General features: G+C 44.0%; 1 protein-coding gene across 2 annotated transcripts in view; it reads right to left on the bottom strand.

The window, feature by feature from the left end:
* The window catches only part of B4galt5 (beta-1,4-galactosyltransferase 5), a 56,565-nt gene that overhangs the window by 15,834 nt on the left and 18,172 nt on the right, over window positions 1-22,559 (bottom strand). Inside the window, exon 1 of one of the 2 annotated variants that reach the window (XM_048441127.3) lies at window positions 18,372-18,509. The exons of the other annotated variant lie outside the window; for it this stretch is intronic. Within the exon in view, the coding sequence (XP_048297084.2) occupies window positions 18,372-18,507 (136 nt within the window). The 5' untranslated portion in view covers window positions 18,508-18,509. Of the gene's footprint in view, window positions 1-18,371; window positions 18,510-22,559 lie in introns of those variants that run through there. 2 annotated transcript variants of the gene reach the window in all.

The following is a 22,559-nucleotide window of genomic DNA, read 5'->3' as shown; positions in this document are numbered from 1 at the left end:
CTCTGTGCTCAGCACACATGGCCTTGGGCTAGTAATTCTGGCTCAACAAGCTGTGTCTTGGTGACACACTTCTGGCAATAACAACTGAAGGGATAATGCAATTCACTCCATTCCAGCCAGAGTCTGATGCTACACTGGGAGTAGGGACAAAGCAGTTGGACAGCTCAGTGTGTAGTGTGGAAATCCCAGGCACCTAGCACAAGACGGGTCCATATTGAGAACACCTTCGGAACGGAGTTGTCAGTATCTAGTTATTGCTCTGTGCTGGAAGATCCATGTACACCCATTCCACCCTCCAAGAACAGAATAGACACAGGGTTCGTTCTCCAAGGGGATAGAGAACTTCAAGTTTTAGTTTTTCAAACTATGTAGTTTTAGTTTTTCAAACTGTCTCTCTATGTAGCCCTGGCTGTCCTGGGCTCAGTCTGTGGACTGGCCTCCTGGGCTGGTCTCAAATTCACAGAGATTCATTCATTCGCCCTGCCTCTGCTTCCCAAGTTCTGGGATTAAAAGTGTCCACCACCATCACTAGCTTGAATCTTTAAGACATAGCTCTGAGAAACTTGTGTACAAGACATTTTCTATTTCCAACTTGCAGTGCAGCGCAGTGCGGGGTAACAGCAGGAGAGCTGCCTACAGTTCACCCATTAAAAGTGAGAGTTTAAACTTCCTATCAGATCTCTTGCTTGCTTCTGTGGCATTGTTCCATCTTCCCATAACCTTGTTTTCCTTCACTTCCACATCAAATGTCAGAAATCACCTTAAAAACAAGCTGCTCTTCTTTCAAAGGGTGCTGGTGGGCATACAGTGCATGCGGGTGAAGGCTAGAGGCTGTTATCTTCAGGAATGCCATCCACCTCTTTTGAAACAGGGCTTCTTTTTGGCCTGAAGCTTACCAATTAACAGGGACTCTCAAGTCTCCAGTGCCCCGGTGCTCAGATCACAGGCACAAGGCACTATGGCTGACATTTTCACATGGATGCTATGAATGGAAATTAGGATCTTTGGAAGTACTTTACCATCTCTGTCCCCAGACAAATGTTTATGGAAGCATTCAAAGTACTTAGGTACTGCAGACAAACCCACCCCATGTTCTGAAAAGGTAATGCTAGCAGAGGGGCTCCACTGGCACAGTCATGTCATTCTTCCTTGCTCTTTCCCCAAAGAGAGTTTAGAAAGCCAGTTTCCTGCATCTGCCCCAGGCACTTAACTAGGGCAGCCAGGGCTGAACCTATATATAAGTTGTAAGAAGCTCACAGGTGACACCAATGCTGCTAGCCCAAGGGTACAACTGGAGACACACTGCTACAAGAAACATCAGCAGCCCGAGAACTGTGCATTAATTCTTTATCTCTCCTACTCTCCCTAAGGAACCAAAGAGGTGAGAATCCATCTACACAGCAGTGACCTCTGAGCACCTTTAGCAGTCATTGATGAGGTAGGAGAAACCACTGTACCCTGGCTCTTCCACTAAGGGCTTTTGGTTTGGTTTGAATTTGTGGGGGATGAGAAGTAACCCGTAAAGGCAAGAGGTCAGAATCATGTGTTCATCTACCATCTCTCTCTACCTTTTTTTTTAAAGACAGGGTCTATGGCTGAACCCTCACCAACTATATAAGCTGAACAGCCAGTGAGGTCTGGGGAATCGATTCCTGTCTCTGCCTGCTCACTGGTGGGATTGCAGGTGCAAACTAACCGCACTCAGACCTGTTTGGTTTTAAGACAGGGTTTCTCTGTGTAGCCCTGTCTGTCCTCAAACTCACAGATCCACCTGCTTCTGCCTCTCTCTGGAATTAAAGGTGTGCGCCATCACAGCCAACTTCACACCCAGCCTTTAATGTGGGTACTGAACTCGGGTCCTCATGCTTACACAGAGTACTTTATCCAATGAGACATCTCCCCAGCCCTGCTTTGGTTCTTTTGAGACAGGGTCTCCCTATAAAACCCAGGTCAATCTTAAACTGGCTATGTAGTTCAGACTGGCCTTGAGCTCACAACCCTCCTGCCCTCAGTCCAAGTGTTGGAATTATATGTATGTGCCACTTTCCCCAGCTACAACTATTTATTTTTCTCTTACAACTAAGTTTTTAGCATCCTGTTCCGTTGTGAAGTCACAGAGGAGCCAAGTACTTAAATACAGTGGCTACTAGGATGGAGCTAGATGAGACCGGCAATGTTTTTCTCCTGCAGAAAACTGTCAGATGGACCTTTCTAGGCTTAGCCACACAAATCTCCTGCTTCGCTGGGGCTGCTACTGATACACAGTGGTCTGTTGTGTTTTTTTTTTTTTTTTTGACACATAAAATCTCAATAAACCTTCAAACCTGGGTCAACGCAGAGAGTTCTGGAGGGAGCCTTCAATGCTAGCCTTCCCTTTCTGTCCCAGTTGTTTCTGCTGATGGGACAAAAAAAATTAAAAACAAACAAACAAAAAAACATCCTGACAAACTACCTAGGACAGAAAGGCTTTGCTTGGCTTACAATTCCAGCTTTGTAGTCCATTAGTTTGAGGCAGTTTTAAAGTGTGAAGCAGCTAGAACAGAGAGATGTAATATGTGCGTGTTTGTTAGGAGTCAGCTTGCTTTTGACTCTTCTGCAGTTCAGGGTACACTTTTAAGATTGGCTTTGGGTCAAGATGACTCACTGGATGAAGTTCCCTCTGGCCAATCTCGACCACTGTCAAGATCTGACTCTTGAAAACTGTCACATTCCATAAGTAATTTTTTTTTACAGGATTTCTTTGTGTAGCCCTGGCTATCCTGGAACCCACTCTCTAGATCAGGCTGGCCTCAAACTCACAGAGCACTCAGCACACAGCAGCACTCAAAATCCCAGCACTCAGGAGGCAGAGGCGGGTGGATCTCTGTGAGTTCGAGGCCAGCCTGATCGACAGAGCTAGTTCCAGGACAGGTTCCAAAGCTACAGTGAAACTCTGTCTTGAAAAATCAAAAAAAAAAAATTAAATTGGTTTGCAATCTGTTTTATTAATAGTTTGTGAATACTGTCTCCTGAATGAGTCTTGTCATTTTACTAAGAAATTCACATGGGGGCTGGAGAGATGGCTCAATGGTTAAGAGCACTGGCTGTTCTTCCTTTCAGAGGACCTGAGCTCAATATTCACCAACCATCTATAGTGGGATCTGATGCCCTCTTCTGGAATAAAGGAGTACATGCAGAAAGAACACTTAAACATAAAACAAATTTAAAAAAAGCTAGAAAAAGGAAAGGAAAGGAAAGGAAAGGAAAGGAAAGGAAAGGAAAGGAAAGGAAAGGAAAGGAAAGGAAAGGAAAAAGGAAAGGAAAGGAAAGGAAAGGAAAGGAAAGGAAAGGAAAGGAAAGGAAAGGAAAGGAAAGGAAAGGAAAGGAAAGGAAAGGAAAGAAGGCAGGCAGGCAAACACCAGTAAAGACTTTCTGTTTAACCACAGGTACATGCTCAACCCTGGAAAACATAAAAGACCAAAAAAGGCAAATGTTGTCAAACAAAGGGAAACCGTCACAGATTCAGACTCAGCCTGCCTGGGATCAGTACCATCTAACACTGTCCGAAACAATGGTTTCCAAGAACACAGGCAATCTGTAAGACACTGCCATCTGTAAAGAAAATTCTCCTTTGGACTGGGTTCAAATTGTCCCCCAGTGATGTTCAACACTATTTCTTTCTTTTCTTTGTTTTTTTTTGGGGGGGGGGGGGGAACGACAGGGTTTTTCTGTCCTGGAACTAGCTCTGTAGACCAGGCTAGCCTTGAACTCACAGAGATCTACCTACCTCTGCCACCCAAGTGCTGGGATTAAAGGTGTGTGCAACCATTCCCTGGCTATTCAATACCATTTTTTTCTTTCTTTTTTTGGTTTTTCGAGACAGGGTTTCTGTGTAGCTTTGGAGCCTGTCCTAGAACTAGCTCTTATAGCCCAAGTTGGCCTCGAACTCACAGAGATCTGCCTGCCTCTGCCTCCCAAGTGCTGGGATTAAAGGTATATGCCACCACCGCCCAACTCAATACTATTTCTTATTCAACCCCACTTCCATGTGTATTCCTCCATGGCTGGTACAGACAGAGCCAGCCATCCACAGTGGTAGCTAGTACCTACACTCACAGAGAGGTCCAGGTGCAGCTGGCTCATCTACTAACCCAAAACTGCCAACTTGAGCCCCCTTCAGAGGGGTTCACAACAGACAGCTCACAAGACCCCTGCTATTCCCCAAACAGGCACCTGGCCCTGACAGTTCGCCAGCAATATCAACAGGTTTTCTGTAGAACTGGCTGGGGGAAATTCTGTTTGAGGGTATTTCTGGTAATAAACCTATCTCTTGGGTAGAGTCACTGGATATCCGATGAATGTTAGTAATATAGGACCTTACAAGTGTCCCTCCCACCCTTCTGTTTCATGTGCAAGTGACCAAGGGTCACAGAGAGGAACTGTATATAGGAACGTATGAACGTCTCTAGAAAGTCATTACTAAACCTAGCTACACATGACTCATGAGCTAGTGTCTGAGCAGACACATGATTTCCAGTCTAAACACTCATTCATAAAGAATTGCATCTTTGTGAGGTAGATGCCATCTTGACCATTTTTCCATGAGTATCAACACTTTTTGTTTCAAATTACCTCCAGGGCATTGGTCCATGGTAATGTGGTTAGTGAAGTCAAAAAAACCCTTACGTATTGAAGCTCATGTGTTCTGGAACATTGTATTGAGCCTTACCTTGACAAGCAGTACTTTCCAGCACCATGGTCCTGATCAACACTGGCTGAACTGCAGTTAAAAGCCAATTTTATCTTAGCATCCAGTTGAGAAGTGCTCCAGGTGTCAGCACGTGCCTCTGCACAGATTTCAGATTGCTCTTCTGAGAAGCAGCAGGCCCTTTACAGGCACTAGCTCAGAAATGTTACCACAGTGTGCGGGCTGTTAAAGCAACACTTAGCACAAATCAGCATGTAATTATTACCCAGCCCTATGTCTTGATTGAGGAATCTCTTATAACCACGACAAAAATAAGATAAATAAGCTTTCCTTGTAGCCACGGCTTCCCTGGAATGCCTCCAGGCACAGAGCAGGCATCTCTTCTCTCCTCCTGGGTTCAACCTGCAGTATTCTCTTGAACATACACTAGTAAGACCATGACACAGAAAAATCCCTCACAACACTACCAGATTAGAAGTAAAATAAAGTGACACAATGAATCCACATGGAAGAATGCTCAAGGGCAAATGCACTGAAGTGTCTGCTGGAGACCTGTGCACACATCAGTGTGCCTAGAAAGCTAGAGTGGCGAGGAAGCAGAGCATAGCATAGCAGGGAGCTGGAGAAGGAGCACGATCATAGGGACTTCTGTGCTTCGATCCCACTCTGAAAGACAGGATGGTGAAGAAAGGATGCTGAACTAGACGTCAAGACAGCCAATAGGAAATGCTGAAAACAAGGTAATCCTCCATCCAAACACCAATGTTCCAAAGCCAAGCCTGGGGACTTGATCCTGTAAGCTTTACTTGGAAAGCTGAGGCAGGAAGAGGCCAGCCTGGTCTACACAGTGAGTTTTGAGCCACCATTGGCAATAAAGAGAGATTCTGCCTCTATTGTACATAAACTGCAGTAACACAGGCCTATAATGCCTGCATGTGGGAAGCAGAAGCAGGAAGAGAGGCCTGTTCAAGGCCAGCCTGGTCTGCACAGCAGCAAGACTCAGTCTTGGTCTATGAGTTGGGGAAATGGGTAAAAACCAAACCTGACAACCTGAGTTTGACCTCCAAGACCTACACTGTAGAGGGCACCAGAGGTGATGTCTCTACCACAGAGGTGAATATGGAGATTCAAAGCACTTGTGACAGGACTGGTGACTCCCTGGTGTGTTGGAATACCTGTGAAGCTGCATGATCTCTATGACCAACATCCGCTAAGTTTATGAATAGCTGAACCCCACCCTAACCACTAGAGATCAGAGTCACAGCTCTCGGGAAGGTTCTCCATGAAGAATGAAGCCACTGACCCTGCATCTGTTATGGCTTCCTATGGAGTCAGCATGCTTCCTGCATCCTGCTGCACAAGTGTGTTTCCTAATGTCTGTGTGTGTGATCCCTGGGGTCATTGACATGCAGGTTGTTGCCTCTGAGTCACAGAAGCAGGAACAGAGGTCTGCCTAAGTCATCTGACCCTGTGAAGTCAGATTTTACAACAGGGCTTGGTCTCTGGAGTCCAGGTCTCCCAAAGTGCCCAAAGCCATCCTCATTTCTTTCTTTGATGTGATCTTTTTACTGTCAGGGTCACATGCACAACTGATTCCCAGCATTTTCAGTGCTGAGCACCAATACAACACGCCAATTATAAAGTTTTAAAAAGTTGATGCTGGAATGAGAGTCACTGACTTATACATTTCAAATCTACTCACTGCATACGCTGGGAGACAGTGGGTTTTAGAACACAGCAACACACAAATTTTCTTTAAAAAAAGAAAAAAGGTATTAAGCTAGAAAGATGGCTCAGAAGTTAAGAACGCGTACTGAGGGGACTGAGAAGATGGCTTGGCAGTTAAGAGCACTGACTGGGTTCAATTCCCAGCACCCACACGGCAGCTCACAACTATCTCTAACTCCAAGATCTAACACCTTCACACAGGCATATATACAGGCAAAACACTAATGCACATAAAGATAAAAATAAATTATTTTTAAAATGTGAATGCTTACTGAACAATCATGAGCTAGAATTCAGATCCCAACACCTATGTAATGAACCTGGCATTCCAGCTCTAAGGGCAGAGACAGGGGGATCCCTGGGGCTTGCTGGCTTTGAGGCTAAGCTGAGCAAACTCGGGCCCTAGGTCCCTGGAAAAAACCTGCTTCAAAGGCATAGGAAGAAAGTGATAGATGGGGACACTTGGTGTCTGTCATCTGAGACACATACGCACATGCCTGCATATACATGAACATATGCATTCAATCCCAGCACTCAGGAGGATCTACAGAACAAGTTCCAGGACAGCCAAAAACATAGTGAGACCCTGTCTCAGAAAAAAAAAAAAAAGAGAAGAAAAGGAAGGAAAGAAGGAAGGAAGGAAGGAAGGAAGGAAGGAAGGAAGGAAGGAAGGAAGGAAGGAAATTCTAAAATACATATGGACATTTACATACAAATCTAAAAAAAAGCTACATTTCTTTTCTCTAAAATGCAGAAAGAATTTTTGGCTGCAAAATTTGCACACACACTTTCACATCCTTTTAAATGCTTTGGAGCAGCAGAAAGTGTTTAAGGAAACTGGAAGTGGACTCACAAAGGACAAAGAGCAAAAGCTTTCATTTCAGGCTGACTTTGGGAAGAAACTGCATTGCTCTCAAAGGCCTTCCCATCTCTAGCACAAAAGTCATTCAGTCCATCACAGGTTGTTTCCAGTCAACTTATTTCCAAGTATTAAAAAAAAAAAGTGGTAAAATCAACAGTCATGCAGTGTCTTGAAAGCAAACCTAGAAACCTGCCAATCTTTTTAAAATCTTGATTATTAAATGGTCCATGATCAGATGTGAATACATATTTAAACAAAGCTCCCTGGGAAGTTCACAACAGGCAGGTAAGCCACAGCTTCCACTCTCACTGTCTTTGTTTATAAGAATGCAAGTTTATTGCATATTTATATAGGCAGGAATATAAAGTCTAATTGCAACTAAGAATTTTTAATTCTGAATAGTATGACACTGACCAACCCTCACAAGTACCTACACCAGGCACATACCCCACAGAGAGTTCAGCAAAGATGCCCAAATCTCATACCACATGCCCAAAGGGAACCCTGGGCCAGAAGAAACAACACATATGCCTTCAGACATTGTCTGTATCACATACATGTTTTCTAGCACTATATGCTGGACTAGGTAATGCGGGGAAAAAAAGATGCTGTGAGAGGTGCAGCCACCTGCAGGCTCTGTCTGTCTGGTCCCTTGTCATGATTCCCTCTCTCCAACTGTGGTCTTGGTCTGTCCTAGGTATCAGGTTTCTGCTGCGGCTGACACTACTTACTCATGAGTTCTTAACTTTCCCCGATGCCCCTCCATTACAGGACTGGTACTGTCCACTCCTATCTCCGGTCTTTCCAGTTGACACACCTACTATGCACGGCCATGTCTGCTTAATGAAGAGGTACCTTGCCCTATGTGAGTTGCATGTAGGCTGGCACACAGAACACTGCTATGGTCACTTGCGGCTGCTGTACTTGAATGACCTCTGCTTTACAAAGGCCAACAAGGGATGTTACATTCTCAAACATTCCTTATCTTGAAGCCCAGAGGAGATTCCCAGAATCAGAACTATATAAAGAAACCAAGAACTGAGGTACTGACAAAGGCGCCAGCACTCCTCTCCTAAGAGCTGCATTTATACCATACAAATGGCAGACATGACAGGGGTAAGAATCTTCCTCTGGCTTTGTGTGGTGGCTTGAGCATAACTATAACCTCGGCACTTGGAATGATTAGATGGGAAGACCAGAAAGTCAAGGCTACATAACAAGTTTGAGGCTAGCCTGTACTACATGAGAGCCTGTAGACAACAAAACAAAACTTTATTTTCTTTGTTTTTTTTATTTTATTTATTTTTTATTTATTTATTTTATTTTCTTTGTTTCTTTATTTTCTTTTATTTTCTTGGTTGCAATAAACCATTTCCTCAATCCTATGAGAAAGTTGCTGTATGATAAAGGGGTGCTGTGTCAAACTTCACCAATTTTCTGCTCTCTGGCATACAGTCCAAATCAAAGGTCTTCTTTTTCTTTGATAATATATTACACAGAAACTCAGGCTGGCCTTGAGCTTGCATCCTTCTGCCTCAGCCTCCTACCAAGATTCCAAACATCTTCTTCGATGCAGTCTCTTTTGGAAGGCCATCTCTCTTTGTGTCTAGTGAGGGTGAAACTGTAATCACATTACTGTTAGCCTAGAAGATCCTAGCAGATTAATAGGGTTTCCATTCTCTGCGATTTTCAGTTTCTACAAAGGCATCATTCTAGTTCACATTAACACCCAACTTGTCAAACATCTGTGGTAAGAGCCAATCTTTCATCAAAATCGTCAAAGATCTAGAGAAAGCACTAGAAACTGCCCAGTCTGAGGCATATACAGCAAGTAAAGCAAGGTCTTCCAGAGCAGCCTAAGGGCAGAGGCCTCAGACCAGTCCAGGCACCAGGCTGCAGCTACACCCTGCTTGTAGTGAATGCAAACAATAGTGAATGCAGAAGACAAGAAGATGGCTCATACTCTTCTCCCTCTGCTGTGTTGTTCTTTACTTGACCCAGAATGTTTTGCCATTAACTTTCCCCTTCGGCCTTGTGATGTATGGTTAGTAGAGCCAGTTCTGATGAACCAAGTCCACAAAAGCAGGAGTCAATTGCTCTATCACAGAAGAATGAATGACTAACAAAGCTGAGAGTAGCTGGGTGTAGTGGTGCTTTTAATCCCAGCATTGGAAGGCAGAGCCAGGTAGATCTCTGTGAATCCTAGGCCAGCCGGGGCTGCACAGTAAAAGTCTGTGTCAAGTTTAGTTTTCGATATATCTAAATTGCCAACTAAACCTAAGTCAAAATATATTAAAACTAAGAATCCTATAAACGAATTCAAGGATACTATGTAAGAAGTTAAAGCATCTTCTGGTAGCGATCCGGAGTCCCCCAAGCCATTATTTGGTTTACAGGATCAAGAATACCATTTATTGGACTAGAGAGATGGTTCAGGGGTTCAGAGTGCGTATTAGTCTTCCAGAAGGACATGAGCTCAATTCCCAGCAAGCACTTCAGGTGACTCTCAAATGCTTATAACTCTAGCTCCAAAGAATCTGACACCTCTGGCCTTCAAGGGTACCCACATACATGTGGCATACATACACATATATACATGATTAAAAGTAAAATTAATCTTAGGACCAAATTTTTAGTATTTGGCATGACTTAGAAAAGAACGCATGAAGCCTGTAGATACTGTGGTGCACATCTGCAAGTTTGGAATTCAGCAAGTGAAGGCAGGAAGACTGAGGGCTCAAGACCATCCTTGGCTCTGTAACAAGATCTTTAAGCCCAGCCCTTGAGACCTTGTCTCACAACACACATACCACACACACACACACACCTGGCAGGGGTAGGGTGTGACTTGGCCATTTTCATTCTTGCCACTCTAACACCTGTCAAAACAGTCTTTCGAGCAGTTCTGTAGGGCCAGCCATGACCCCACACAATGCCCCTGCTACGTATCTTGGACTGAAAGACCCCAAACAAAAATTTTAGAAAACAACACTTCACCATAGCAAAGCATGCACTCTGGAAAAAAAGGGACCAGGAGGAGGGACAACCAAAATCACATTTGTTGGTATACCTAAACACAAATTACTTATTTTCAAGTTAATATTACTGTTGCTCTCATCCAAGGCATCCCATATAACGACTAAAAATAAATTAAATATATAAGTAAATAGGTTAGCATTTAAAACTCAGCCCACACTGATGCCATGCTGGCAACCATATAGCTCTGAACTACAGCAAAAATTAAATTACAGTGGTTGTAATAGATTTGGCACTTTATTTTTAAATATTAACAAGACTGCCAGGGGGAGTACGTTTACCAAGGGATGATGGAGCTTAGCAGCAGCTCTGCTCTCTCGGAGGCCAATTAGCATCCCCATCTTGCCTAACAACAACCTCTCTGGGTGCTCAGGGCCTCTTGGGATTCTGAATTTGCAGTTCAGCCTTTGTCAGAAGCCTCTGTGGGTCAGAGCACCAGGGGCTAAGCATGCAAGCTAACTAAGCAAACCTATCTTGCTTTGTTTAGTTTCTTTTGCTGTCTGAAGATTAAAACCCAAAATGGTAAACTAAGTGTGGTAGTACATGCTGGTAATCCCATTGCATGGCAGGCTGACACAGGAAGATCAGGAGTTAGTGGTGAGCCTCAAGGCCAGCCTGAGCTACATGAAACTCTGTATCAAAACACCAAAGAGGCCAGCAAGATGACTCAGTAGGTAAAGGAACTTGCCACCAAGTCTAAGAACCTGAGTTTGGGTCCCAGAATCCATACAGTAGGAGAGAATCAATTTCTGCAAATTGTCCTCTGACCTATACGAGTACATCATGGCATACACACACACCACACGCACTCACATAAATAAATTACTAAGCACTGTAAAAACTCTCCAGAAATTAAGATGATAGAAGACAAAAGGCTAAGGGGTTAGGGAAGCATGAAAACTATGACTTCAGTACCCAGTACCCACATTAAAAAGCTGTGTGCACCTATAATCTAGAGCTGGGGAGGCACAGACAGCAGATCCCTGGCTTAATAGGCAGCCAACTGAGCCTACTTGGGAAGCTCCAGGTTAGGGAGAGACCCCAAGAGCTAGTTCCAGGACAGGCTCCAAAGCTACAGAGAAACCCTGTCTTGAAAAACCAAAAATAAAAACAATAAATAAATAAATAAAAACAAGGTGGATGGTGACTGAAGAACCGAAGCTGACCTTTGACCTCGATACATATTCAAGCACATATACACATATATACGTACATGCATGCATGCATACACACACACCACACACAGGTTACTTGATGTTTAGTTTCTTCTCTTGCCTTGACTTTCCTTCCTGACTCATCTTTAAAGTTAGTCAAAGTAGGTCAGGTCTGGAGAGATGCGTCAGCAGTTCAGAACATTTGCTACTATTCCAGAGGTCTGGGGTTGGTTGCCAGTACCCACAAGGAGGCTAACAACCTTCTGTAACTCCAGTTCCAAGGGATCCAACAACCTCTTCTGGTCCTTGGGTATCATACACACACATGTTCAGACATACATGCACACAAAATACCCACACAGAAGGAAGGAGGCAGGCAGACAGGCAAGAAGGTCAGCTGAATCCCAACATTCAGAATCGCCAGGGCCAGCTGAGCATCTTAGCTTATGGTCAGGAGTTTGCAGCTGTGGGCTTCCCTCAATGGTATGGAAGATCACTAAAGATTGGGTAACCTTATTTTTTAGAGTGGCGGGTTGTGTTCTGGGGCTACCCCAAGAGTCATTACTGAATTCAAAAGCCTGCAAGCCCTGACAAGAGTCTTTAAGAGTCAATGTTTACTATGCTCTAGCTTCTGGAGTCCTCTTATAGAACGGTTCTGTCTACTGAAGAGCAAGACAAGGCCTTTTGAGACTATAATAGAATCCGATGTGACAGTACATGTCTTAATCCCAGCATTCAAGTGCTGATGCAGGAGAACTAAAAGCTAAAGACCAGTCTGGGCTATACATTAGAACTCCGACTCAACAAAAACAGTAATTTGTGCTTGTGTTTCAATTACAACATCCTAGCCCTCTAAACAGGCTCTCTGGAAGTGTCTTGTTAATTTGCAGTTAGAACAAACACACTCAAGAAAATGATATTCCCAGCAGGACAACAATGCTCCGTGTAGGGATGAGAATGTGCCTGCATTTTGGCCTAATAACTGATGTTGGGAGCAGCAATATAAGTGGAGATAAAGCCAGGCTATTGACTGAGGACTGTGCTAACCCTGCCCCAAAACAGAGGGCAAATGGTCCAGCTCCAGATAGTCTTGTCAGTCTATTTCACCCTTTCTAACACACACATCAGTTACACAGCAGGATCATGTACTAACTTAAAAGATAAAAGCCAGAACTGGGAGTGTAGCTCAATGGCAGAGTACCTATTTCTCATGTATAAAGCTCTGGGTTCAATTCCAACACCATGAAAAGGAAGAGATGGAGGTCAGCTTAGTAATGGCTGCCCCAGAGCCAGCATAGGTCAAGCAAGAAAAAAAAAACAAAAAAAAAAAAAACAAGCCATGAGCTCAGAACAGAGAAGTGATGTCATAGACCAAAGGACATAAAACAGTCTGGCTGGCAAAAGTGGAGGCCCATCCCTTTATCCCTCTACTGTCTCAAGTGCACAGGAACTATCCAACTGTGGCTGTATAACAAGTACTCACCACAGCTTAAGTGGGTATACCCTCCAGCATGAGAGCTGTCTGAAGACCAAGCCTTATAACAAGCTAAGAGATTTAAGAAGCCAACTGGCCCATGCTCAATGACACACAGCATCACTGAGCCCAGGGGTCAGCTTGAGGGTGCAGGAGGGCCAAGTGACATGTTCTTCCCAGACTGCCCTCCTACACACACCTTATTAAAGAAGAAACTTAAGTAAGACTTCAGAATCTTTGAGAAAAAAGGCTTTACTATAATCCCTATTTTACAGAAACAGATCAAGAGACAGCTTTATCTGGCCAAGAGCGGGCTAAGACTTTGAGAGCCCTGACCATCTACCTACCTGTCCACTTCACTGTGAGCACTGTCAATGCTGTGACACTGGTTGCAAAAAGAGTTCTGGAAGCCCAAAACAGAGACCCTACAGCCTTCTGGGCAGACTAATCTCATTTCATGCCTCCCACGCAAAGAACAAGGTAAAGGCAATGACAACAATAGAACAAAGGATACCTCATCTTCCTTGCCCCTTTCTATAGCTGCCTGTTCAGGACTGCTGGGATAACTAAATGGATTATGGGAAATGACCAGAACGGTTTCTTGGACAGTAGCCTAAGTTCAGCTCCATTTGTATGTATGTGTGTACGGGGTGGGGGGAAGACAGTGCAGTCTCACTATGCAGTCTCAGCTGTCCTAGAACCAGACCAGGCTAGCCTCAAACTCAGAGAACTGCCTGCCTCTGCAGTGCTGGAATTAAAGATGTATGGCTTAACCCAGCTTCGTTTTTAAAAATACTCTCTTTCAATCCACAACTAACCACTGGACCAAGCTCCTGGAGTACAATCGAAGTGAGTGAGAAGCAATACTATGAACAAAGGGGTCAAGACCATGATGGGGAAACCCGCTGAAATCAGATGACCCAAGCTAGTGGGAGATCACTGACTCTGAACTGACAACCGGGAAACCTGCATAGGACCACTAAATGCAGGTGACAATAGTGTGGCTTGGACAGTATATGGGGCTACTGGCAGTGGGACCAGATCTAACGTTAATGTATGAACTGACTTTGTAGAACCCATTTTCTATGGAGAGATACCTTGCTCAGTCTAGGCATGGGGGAGGGGCACACAAGGCAGGGAGGGCCTTGGTTCTGCCTCAACAAGGCAGACTTAGTTGACTTCCCATCGGAGGCCTTACCCTCTGAGAAGCTGATGGGGAGTGAGGTGGGGGAAGGTGAGGGGAGCAGGAGGAGAGGAGGAAAGGGAACTGGAATTGGTATGTATAAGTAAATAAATAAAATTAATTTTAAAAAATACTCTCCTACCTCTATCTTTCTTTTCCACATTTTTAAAAACAAAACAAACTTTTTTTGAAACTGCTAGTCCTCATATAAAACTAAATATTAACCTTCATCTGTCCTGCTAGTCTAATACTGCCAGGTCTTGATGACAAGCTGAATGTTGGCTAAATACACAAGTACCCTTGTTTCTGGTCAACCAAGCATTTCTTTGGTGGACTGGACTCCTGAATCCCAGAGTCAGGTTTCCCATGGCTCATATCATAGGCATAATGCTGCTGCCAGAGACAGGAGACTGAGGAGATGTGGCAGAGCACTCGGTCAGGCTGAGGAGAGCATAGCAGAATGTTTACCATAGCAGAGGCCCTGGGTTCAAATCCAAGCACCATCACCAAAACACAACAACAACAACAACAACAAAAAAAAACCCTGTGAATAAATAAATAAACCTTGGGACTGGAGAGATGGCTCAGTGATTAGGATCACTGACTGCTCTTCCAAAGGACTTGAGTTTAATTCCCAGAAATCTGCACGGCAATCCATCTGCTTGAGCAAGTACTAGGACTACAGTTACAAGCCATCACACTGGGCTTGGGCTGGCTATCATGGTTTTGTTTACCCTACAATGACTTGGCATTAGAGCTAGGGTAAGCAGTTGGGCAAAATGGCCATAATGTCAAACTAGACTCCCACATAAAATTTCATAAGTACTTAAGCCCATGCTCAGCTCAGAAGCTTCAAATTGTACACCATTGTTGTATCTGTTCTACCAGCAGTCTCTGGGTTTCATTATCTCTTTAAAATGAATTAATAATTAATATTATTATTCTCTTTAAACTGCAAGGTAAATATCCCAGTGGTTCAAACTGTCAACTCTGGAAGAGAACCCTGTTAATTACTAAGCTGCCAAATGACTCTGAGCAAAGCTCTGAATGTTTCCTCAATCATAAAATGAGGATAAGGACACACTTCTCTCATTAAAAATTCAATGAGTTAAATTTATATGTGAATAAAAACTAGAGCTATAAAGATGGCTCAGTGGTAAGAGTGCTTGCTGCACAAGCATGAGGACCCAAGTTTAGATTCCAGCACCCACTTTAAAATTGATTTAGCTGGATGTGGTGGCACAGACCTTTAATCCCAGCACTAGGGAGGCAGATGCAGGTGGATCTCTGAGTTTGAGGTCAGCCTGGTCTACAGAGTGAGTTTCAGAACAGTCGGGGCTACATAGAGAAACCCTGTCTTGAAAAACCAAAAATAATATTCCCTTTAAACAGAGTGACTACCTAGCAGTTTCCTTTCTACTCAAGTAATTCAAGTAGTTCCTGCTGTGGCTCTGAGCTCTTTGTCTCTCTTGTGGGGGCTTGCTCCAGGTCCTCCTCAGAGTCTAAAGACTTGCAGAAAGCAGCTGCTGCTTCAGGGATGGCTGAGAACCTAAGACCAGAAAACCTCAGAAAGCAAGAAAAATCAGGAAACAAACAAACAAACAAAAAACCCTGCAGACTTTGGAGAGCTGCCAAGGTCAACACGACTCCAGGAGATGAAATTCTGAAGGAGAATCCCAGAGGTGACACATCACACTGCAGCTGCTCTGCCCCTTGGGGCTTTGGCCAATTCTAGGTGCCAGTAAGAAGGTTAAAAAAGTGTCACACAGCCTGGCACAGAACTGATGACAACAGAGACCTGGTGATGGCATCTCAGGTCCTAAGAAACAAAAAGGGACAGGAGGCTCAGCAGAAGCCCTTAAGGAGCACGGCCTGAGTACCAGGGGGAAGGGCCAAGAAACTGCCCAGGTCCTCTGCTGGTACTTGGAGGATCACCTAGAAGGGTGCTGGCAAACCAGCACAGAAGAAACCTGACTAACCTCACCCTGGGGTCAGCTCAGTTGCTGTCAGTCAGCTTTTTACTCTTTTTTTTTTTAACTTATTTAACTTTATTTTATGTGCATAAGTGTGAAGGTGTCAGATACTCTCGAACTGGAGTTACATGCAGTTGTGAGCTGCTATGTAGGTTCTGGGAACTGAACCCAGGTCCTTTGGAAGGGCAGTCAGTGCTCTTAACCACTGAGCCTTCAGCTCCCCAGCTTTCCATTCTTATAACAAAGTACTTTAGATGATTGGGTGATAAAAAAGAAAAAGTGGTTAATCTGTAAAAGAAGTTAAGGCAGGAGAGTTGAATGTTGTAGACCAGTCTGACTATGTACCAAGTCATTGCCTCAAACAAACAAACAATGCCAGTAAGATGAATCAGCTGGTAAAGAAAAGACCCTTGCTACCAAGGCATCATAATGACCTGAGTCCAATCCCTGGAACTCATACAATAGTAGGAGAGAACCCACCCCAGCAAATGTCCTCTGTCCTCTGCACTGTGGCATGGCATGTCTGTGCCTGTACACACAAACTAATTAAAAATTAATGTTAAAGGAGCATGACACTAGGGATATACCTTAGTTGGCTGAGTGCCCGACTGGCATGCTTATGAGGCCCTGGATTCTATCTACAGGACTGAATAAACTGGGCTTGGTAGGAGCAAAAGGGAGGTGGAAGCAGGAGGACTAGGATTTAGAGGTCATCCTCTTGGCTGGAGTAACGGTTCAGGATTTAGGAGTAATTGCTGCTCTTTCAGAGGACCCGAATTTGTTTCCAGCACCTACATGAGGAGGCTCAAAACCACCTGTAACTTCAGCTCCAATGAACACCCTCTTCTGGCCTCTGTGGGTACCCATGCACACATGACATTCACTTTGATACACATATATAATACAATAAAAGGCTATTCAAGGCTACATGGTGAGATTGAGGTCAGTCTGGGATATGAGACCCTGTCACATACACACACAAAAAAAATTAAAAATAATCTAGACTTCAAACTGAAATCAGAAGAATTTACTTTAATATTGGATTATATAGGGAAAAAGAATGAATTACTGAACCAGAAGACAAATTCACAGAAAATATGCAGACTGAAGTTTGGAGAAAAACAGAAGACTGACTTTGGCAAGCCAGTGTCTTGGAAAATAGCTTTTCCTCCCTCTTGCGACACACAGAGATGATCCTGAGTGCTTTACAGTCTGGAGGATTTGTGCTCCTTGGTCATCAGTGTGCCATCAGGGAAATAACCCTTGTGACTCGGTTTGTGAGACGAATGGAATTCCTTACTCAGCTCCCACTCTGCACCCTCAAAGTCCTGAAACTAACATGGCCACGGCCTTTACCAGGTCCAAACACCTTCCACTCTACCTGCAAGCCTACAATCTTGAAGGCACTAACTACTAACACTGGAACCAATAAGCAGCAAGGTTGAAAGACTCTAGTTTTCTCTAAATTACCAAATGGAGTCCTTGGGTGGAGAGAATGGAACACTGTCTCTGCTGTGATGGTCACTGCAATCAGTTCATTTAACATAAATCTGCAGACTGGGCCTGTGGACTTGGACTCTTACGTAACATATGGCAGATATAAGCTGGAAAGGATATGTAGGATTTGCTATCTGGCAGGAATTCCTTGAATACTGGGCAATTTATTATGTTTTTCATTCCTGAGACAATCTATAGATAGGAAACATGAATCATTCCGATAAAAACAATGGTCACAGAAAGGAGACATTACCATGCTGTCACATGGAGAAGCTGAAGTTGACCTCTATGGGATCCTGGTCTCCAGATGCAAAATGGAGAGCTGAACAGGATGGTTGACAAGCCGGAAAGAACAATAACTTGGTAGCAGCACAGCCAATATGGGACAAAAGCTTAACTACAGCTCTGGAAAATTACACACATACATGGTATTGTAACCATGGGTGTAATAATGGCAGACAACAGTTAACTATCTCAGAATACAGATGATTCTTAATGTTTCCAACATAAATTAATAGCTGATGGAGGCAACAGGTGGGCCAATTATATGCCAGTCATACACTGTATACATGTGTTGAGGAGCCATACTGGAACTTGTGATGCACATCTTAATCCCATCAACTGAAGAACAGACAGGATGACCATTAGTTTGTGGCCAACCTGGGCTGCATAATGAATTCTAGGCCATCTAAGCTAAAAGTGGAATCGTGTTATAAAACAAAACAAAACAGTAGCTACAGGGGCTGGAGGAATGGCTCAGTGATTAAGAGTACTTACTGTTCTTGCAATAAGCCAAAGTTTGATTGCCAGCACCAGCACTGGGCATCTTATAACCACCTGAAACTCCAGCTCCATGGAGACCAGACGCCACTAGTCTCCATGGGTACCAGCACACAGAGAAATACATACACATACCTAGAAAACAAAATAAATCTTACAACCAAAACCTAAAAAAGAGTGCATGCCTTTAATCTCAGCACTCAGGAGGCAGAAGCAGGAGGATCTCTGAGTTTGAAGCCAGCCTGGTCTACAGGAGTTCCAGGACAGTCAGGGCTCAGGGAGAAACTGTCTCCATAAGTAAATTAATTAATGAATTAATTAAAAACCTAAAAAGAAATGCTGTTATTCCTGTAGTATGCTTTCTTGGACCACCAGCACCCAATCATAACAACGGGGACATTATTAATTGTGAATGCTTGGCCTTAGCTTAGGCTTGTTTCTAGCTAGCTTTTAAAAACTTAAAATTAACCCATTTCTATACATCTATGTGTTGAACTGAGGCTCATTTGCCTCATCTATATACTATCCATTCTATTTTCATGCTTTCTTCATGTCTAGTTGGCTGGCTGGCTGCTACCTGACTAGACCCGGGTTGTTCACTGGCTGCTGGGTGTGTCCCCCCCCATCCCCCCCACTGGCTGGCTGGGTGTGTCCCCCCATCGCCCCCGCTGGCTGGCTGGCTGGCTCCTCTTTTCTCTCTGCCAGCCAGTCCCATTAGCAGTTCAGCCTCTTTTTTTTTGATTTTTCGAGACAGGGTTTCTCTGTAGCTTTTGGAGCCTGTCCTGGAACTAGCTCTTGTAGACCATGCTGGCCTAGAACTCACAGAGATCCGCCTGCCTTTGCCTCCCAAGTGCTGGGATTAAAGGTGTGCGCCACCACCACCCAGCTCAGCAGTTCAGCTTTTAATTAGACCAATCAGGTGCCTTAGGAAGGCAAAGTAAAACAGCAACACATCTTTACATAGTTAAACAATTATTCTGTAACTACAAACAAATGCAACACATAATTGCACAGTTAAACAGATATTCTATTTCACGACAATCCTTCACAAGTATAAGCGTACCACAGAGCTGCTCTTCATGGCATCATCCCCATTTGCTTAGAGCACTACCAGTCTGGCAATCTCTGCCCCCAGCTACACTTCCACACTTCCACTGCATACACAGAACTGTGTATATAATGTAACAACTAAGGTTTGGAAGAACTATTCATGACGGGCTAAAGAGATGGCTAAGAGCAAGTACTGCTCTTGCAGAGGACTGGAGCACCCACAAGCAGCTCACAAACACCTGCAAGTGCTCCAGGAGACCTGATGCCCTCTCTGGCATCCTCAGGCACCACACACGTGTATAACCTTCCCCCAACACACAATTTTAAGTAAAAATAAATCTTTTTTGAAAATTGCATATCAAAATAAAAGGCCAAAAAGAGCACCAAAATGTTAATGTGTGTTATCTCAGGGTCAGAATTCAGGCTGGGTTTTGTTTAAGCTTTGCTTTGCTGCCAAAATTTTATAGCAAATACACTGTTTTTTATTTAAAAAATTATCTTTATTTGTCGTACGTGTTGGGGGAACATGCATATCATAGTGAATGTGTGAAGATCAAAGGACAACTTTTGGGAGTCATTTTCTATGTATTAATATGGTTGGGTCCCAGGACCAAACTCAGACTGTCAGGATTGTTGGCAAGTATCTTTAAGTCATCATGTTAGCCTCGAAAATATTGTTTTTTAATCCAAAATAACTAATGGCTACTGAAGGGAGGGAGAAGCTGCAGTCACTAGTTGACCTGAAATAACCCCTGTGTGAATGATTTTAGTACCATCACCTTACAGGTATGTTCATGTCCTTCCTCCCCAATTTACCTTTGTATAACCAGGCTCTCCCAACACAAACTCCTAGGCACCACACCTGTCCACGAGCTGTACAGTGGCTAGCCTGTTTAAAGCTGTACCCTACAGTTTTACTTTGTCCTCAGTATTCTCACCTGCCAAGCTTTCTTATACTTACTCACTGAAGCCCAAATTCTGTAATTAATAGGTATGTCCTGTTTCTATTCTATGACTACACTGTTATAGAAAGCACTATAAGCTTTCTATGGAGCACTGATTGGGAAGATGGGTAAACCTATGAATTATCTCCAACATTTCACTTCCCTGTTTTCCCAAAAATATACAAGGTGGGCCCAGTACTCTTGAACGAGCTATCCACTTCAGATCATCATGACTTCAGATCCACTGGCTTACTCTCTGTATATGAATTCACCAGAAATAGTGTCTAAAAACATAACTGCGCACTAGGCAGAATCTAAGTGGCAGTGGCACTTACTGGAAACACCACTGAGGACCTCACCAAACATTTCACTGTTGGTAGAAACTATTACCTCTCCTCATGAGACAACAGCAGAGATTCAAATTTGCCCAAAGCCATAAAGCCAGTCAAATGTAAACTACAACAGGAACATAAAGGGTGGCTGATTCTCAGGTCAGGGCAGGGATGAGTGGGTTTCTCATTGTCTTCCTAAGTGTCCTACAGCCTATAAACTGTGAGGCTAGACCACTTTTTATACCTCAGTCATTTAGGAGTCTGGGAGCTGAATGAGAATGGCCCTATTATTCTCATGATTGGATTAGACATCATAAAATGACTGGCTTCCTTTTCTCACTTGAAAGCCTGGCTTTGAAGCCTGGTGGTGGTGGTGGTGCACATCTTTAATCCCAGTACTTCAGAGGCAGAGGCAGGTTGATCTCTAAATTCAAGGCTAGTCTGGTCTACAGAGCGAGTTTCAGAACAGCCAAGGCTACACAGAAAAACCCTATCTCAAAAAAAAAAAAAAGCCTGGCTTGAGGTACAGTTCTGAGGGGAGCTGCTTAGCTGCTTAGTGTTTGACAGGCCCAGCACACATATAAGCAAATGCCTGGGTGGCTGGTGGTACCACACCTAAGCTCCTGTGGCATGAGGTAGGGGCTTACAGTTAGAGGGTATTGCAAACAGGTAGCAAGTTCAGGATGAGGCAGTGCAGGCAGAGGCTTTGCATGAAGACACCACTCTATCTACATAGGAGGAGCCTCAACCCCTAGACAGCCACCTCACCATGGACTGCCAAAAGGGGAATTCCTGAAAGGGACGAGGGCACAAAAGTAATCAACCCTTCCCCTGGAAAATACCTCATAACCACATGGTGGTTATAAGGCAATGACAGAATGGAGCTGGAGACACCATGTGGGCCCTCCAGTTATCAGGGCTCTTATACAGTAAGCCAGGGGAGTGTGCTGTAAGACTCATTTTTAGCTGTTTTCAGAGAAGTTAGGAAGTTCTGCTCCTTACTTCAAAGCCCCTTTCTAGGCACAGGAAATGGGCTTGGATGGGTAGCATTGGACCTAGAGGGGCCCCTAGTGCAGCTAGGGCTTATTAGAGGGCACAGCAAACCAGAGCCAGAGCTCCCACAAACTGCAGCATCCGCTTTTTTTTTTCCACTACAACTTTCTAAATCAAAAGGCTCAACCCAGTGACGAAAGGACTATACTGGGTTAATATCCGGTTCAGTCTCATCAATGGAGACCTCAGATTTCTGCTAGGGACAGATCTATGGGGTTCTGTGGCAGCTCTACCCAACACAAACCAGGGGATTCTGATGAGGAAAATTCTCTTAAGCTCTGAGAGTCTGGGCTACTAGGTTTAAGGCACCTGCATCTGCCAAGCAGACATGGGAGGGAGACTGACCAGGGAACATAGAGAGAGGTCACAATGCAGCCTGTGGACAAACAAGATGGGTTAAATGACAAAACCTAGGAACCAGCTCCCCCAGAGCAAGGTACACACCAGCAACAAGAAATTCTTTCCCCAAACCCATGCCCGACTAGGAAGATTAAGTTCCGTGGAGAAATAGCTGGCTCCCATCTGGGCAGGAAACACAAAATGTTCATGGAACACTCTGTCATTCAGAAAGAAAAGTGTTCAGGAAGGATGGGAACAGATGGATGTCAAGGTGAAAATGGTGTCATGAACCCAATCAACACAGTGGAGCATGCAAATAACTAAATAACAGATTAAAATTGGCAGGGTCATGTGTCTCTGTGTGTGCGCACACATGTGCATGCATGCATGTACATATATATAAACATATATATGTGCATGCACACATGCATGATATATACACATGCATGCACATAAACATTACATTC

Source organism: Myodes glareolus, chromosome 10 (assembly GCF_982192425.1).
Source record: "Myodes glareolus chromosome 10, mMyoGla1.1, whole genome shotgun sequence".
In the NCBI taxonomy this organism is placed as follows: Eukaryota; Metazoa; Chordata; class Mammalia; order Rodentia; family Cricetidae; genus Myodes; species Myodes glareolus.
The sequence above is the reverse complement of the archived record's forward strand: the minus strand, read 5'-3'. Positions and strand labels throughout refer to the sequence as shown.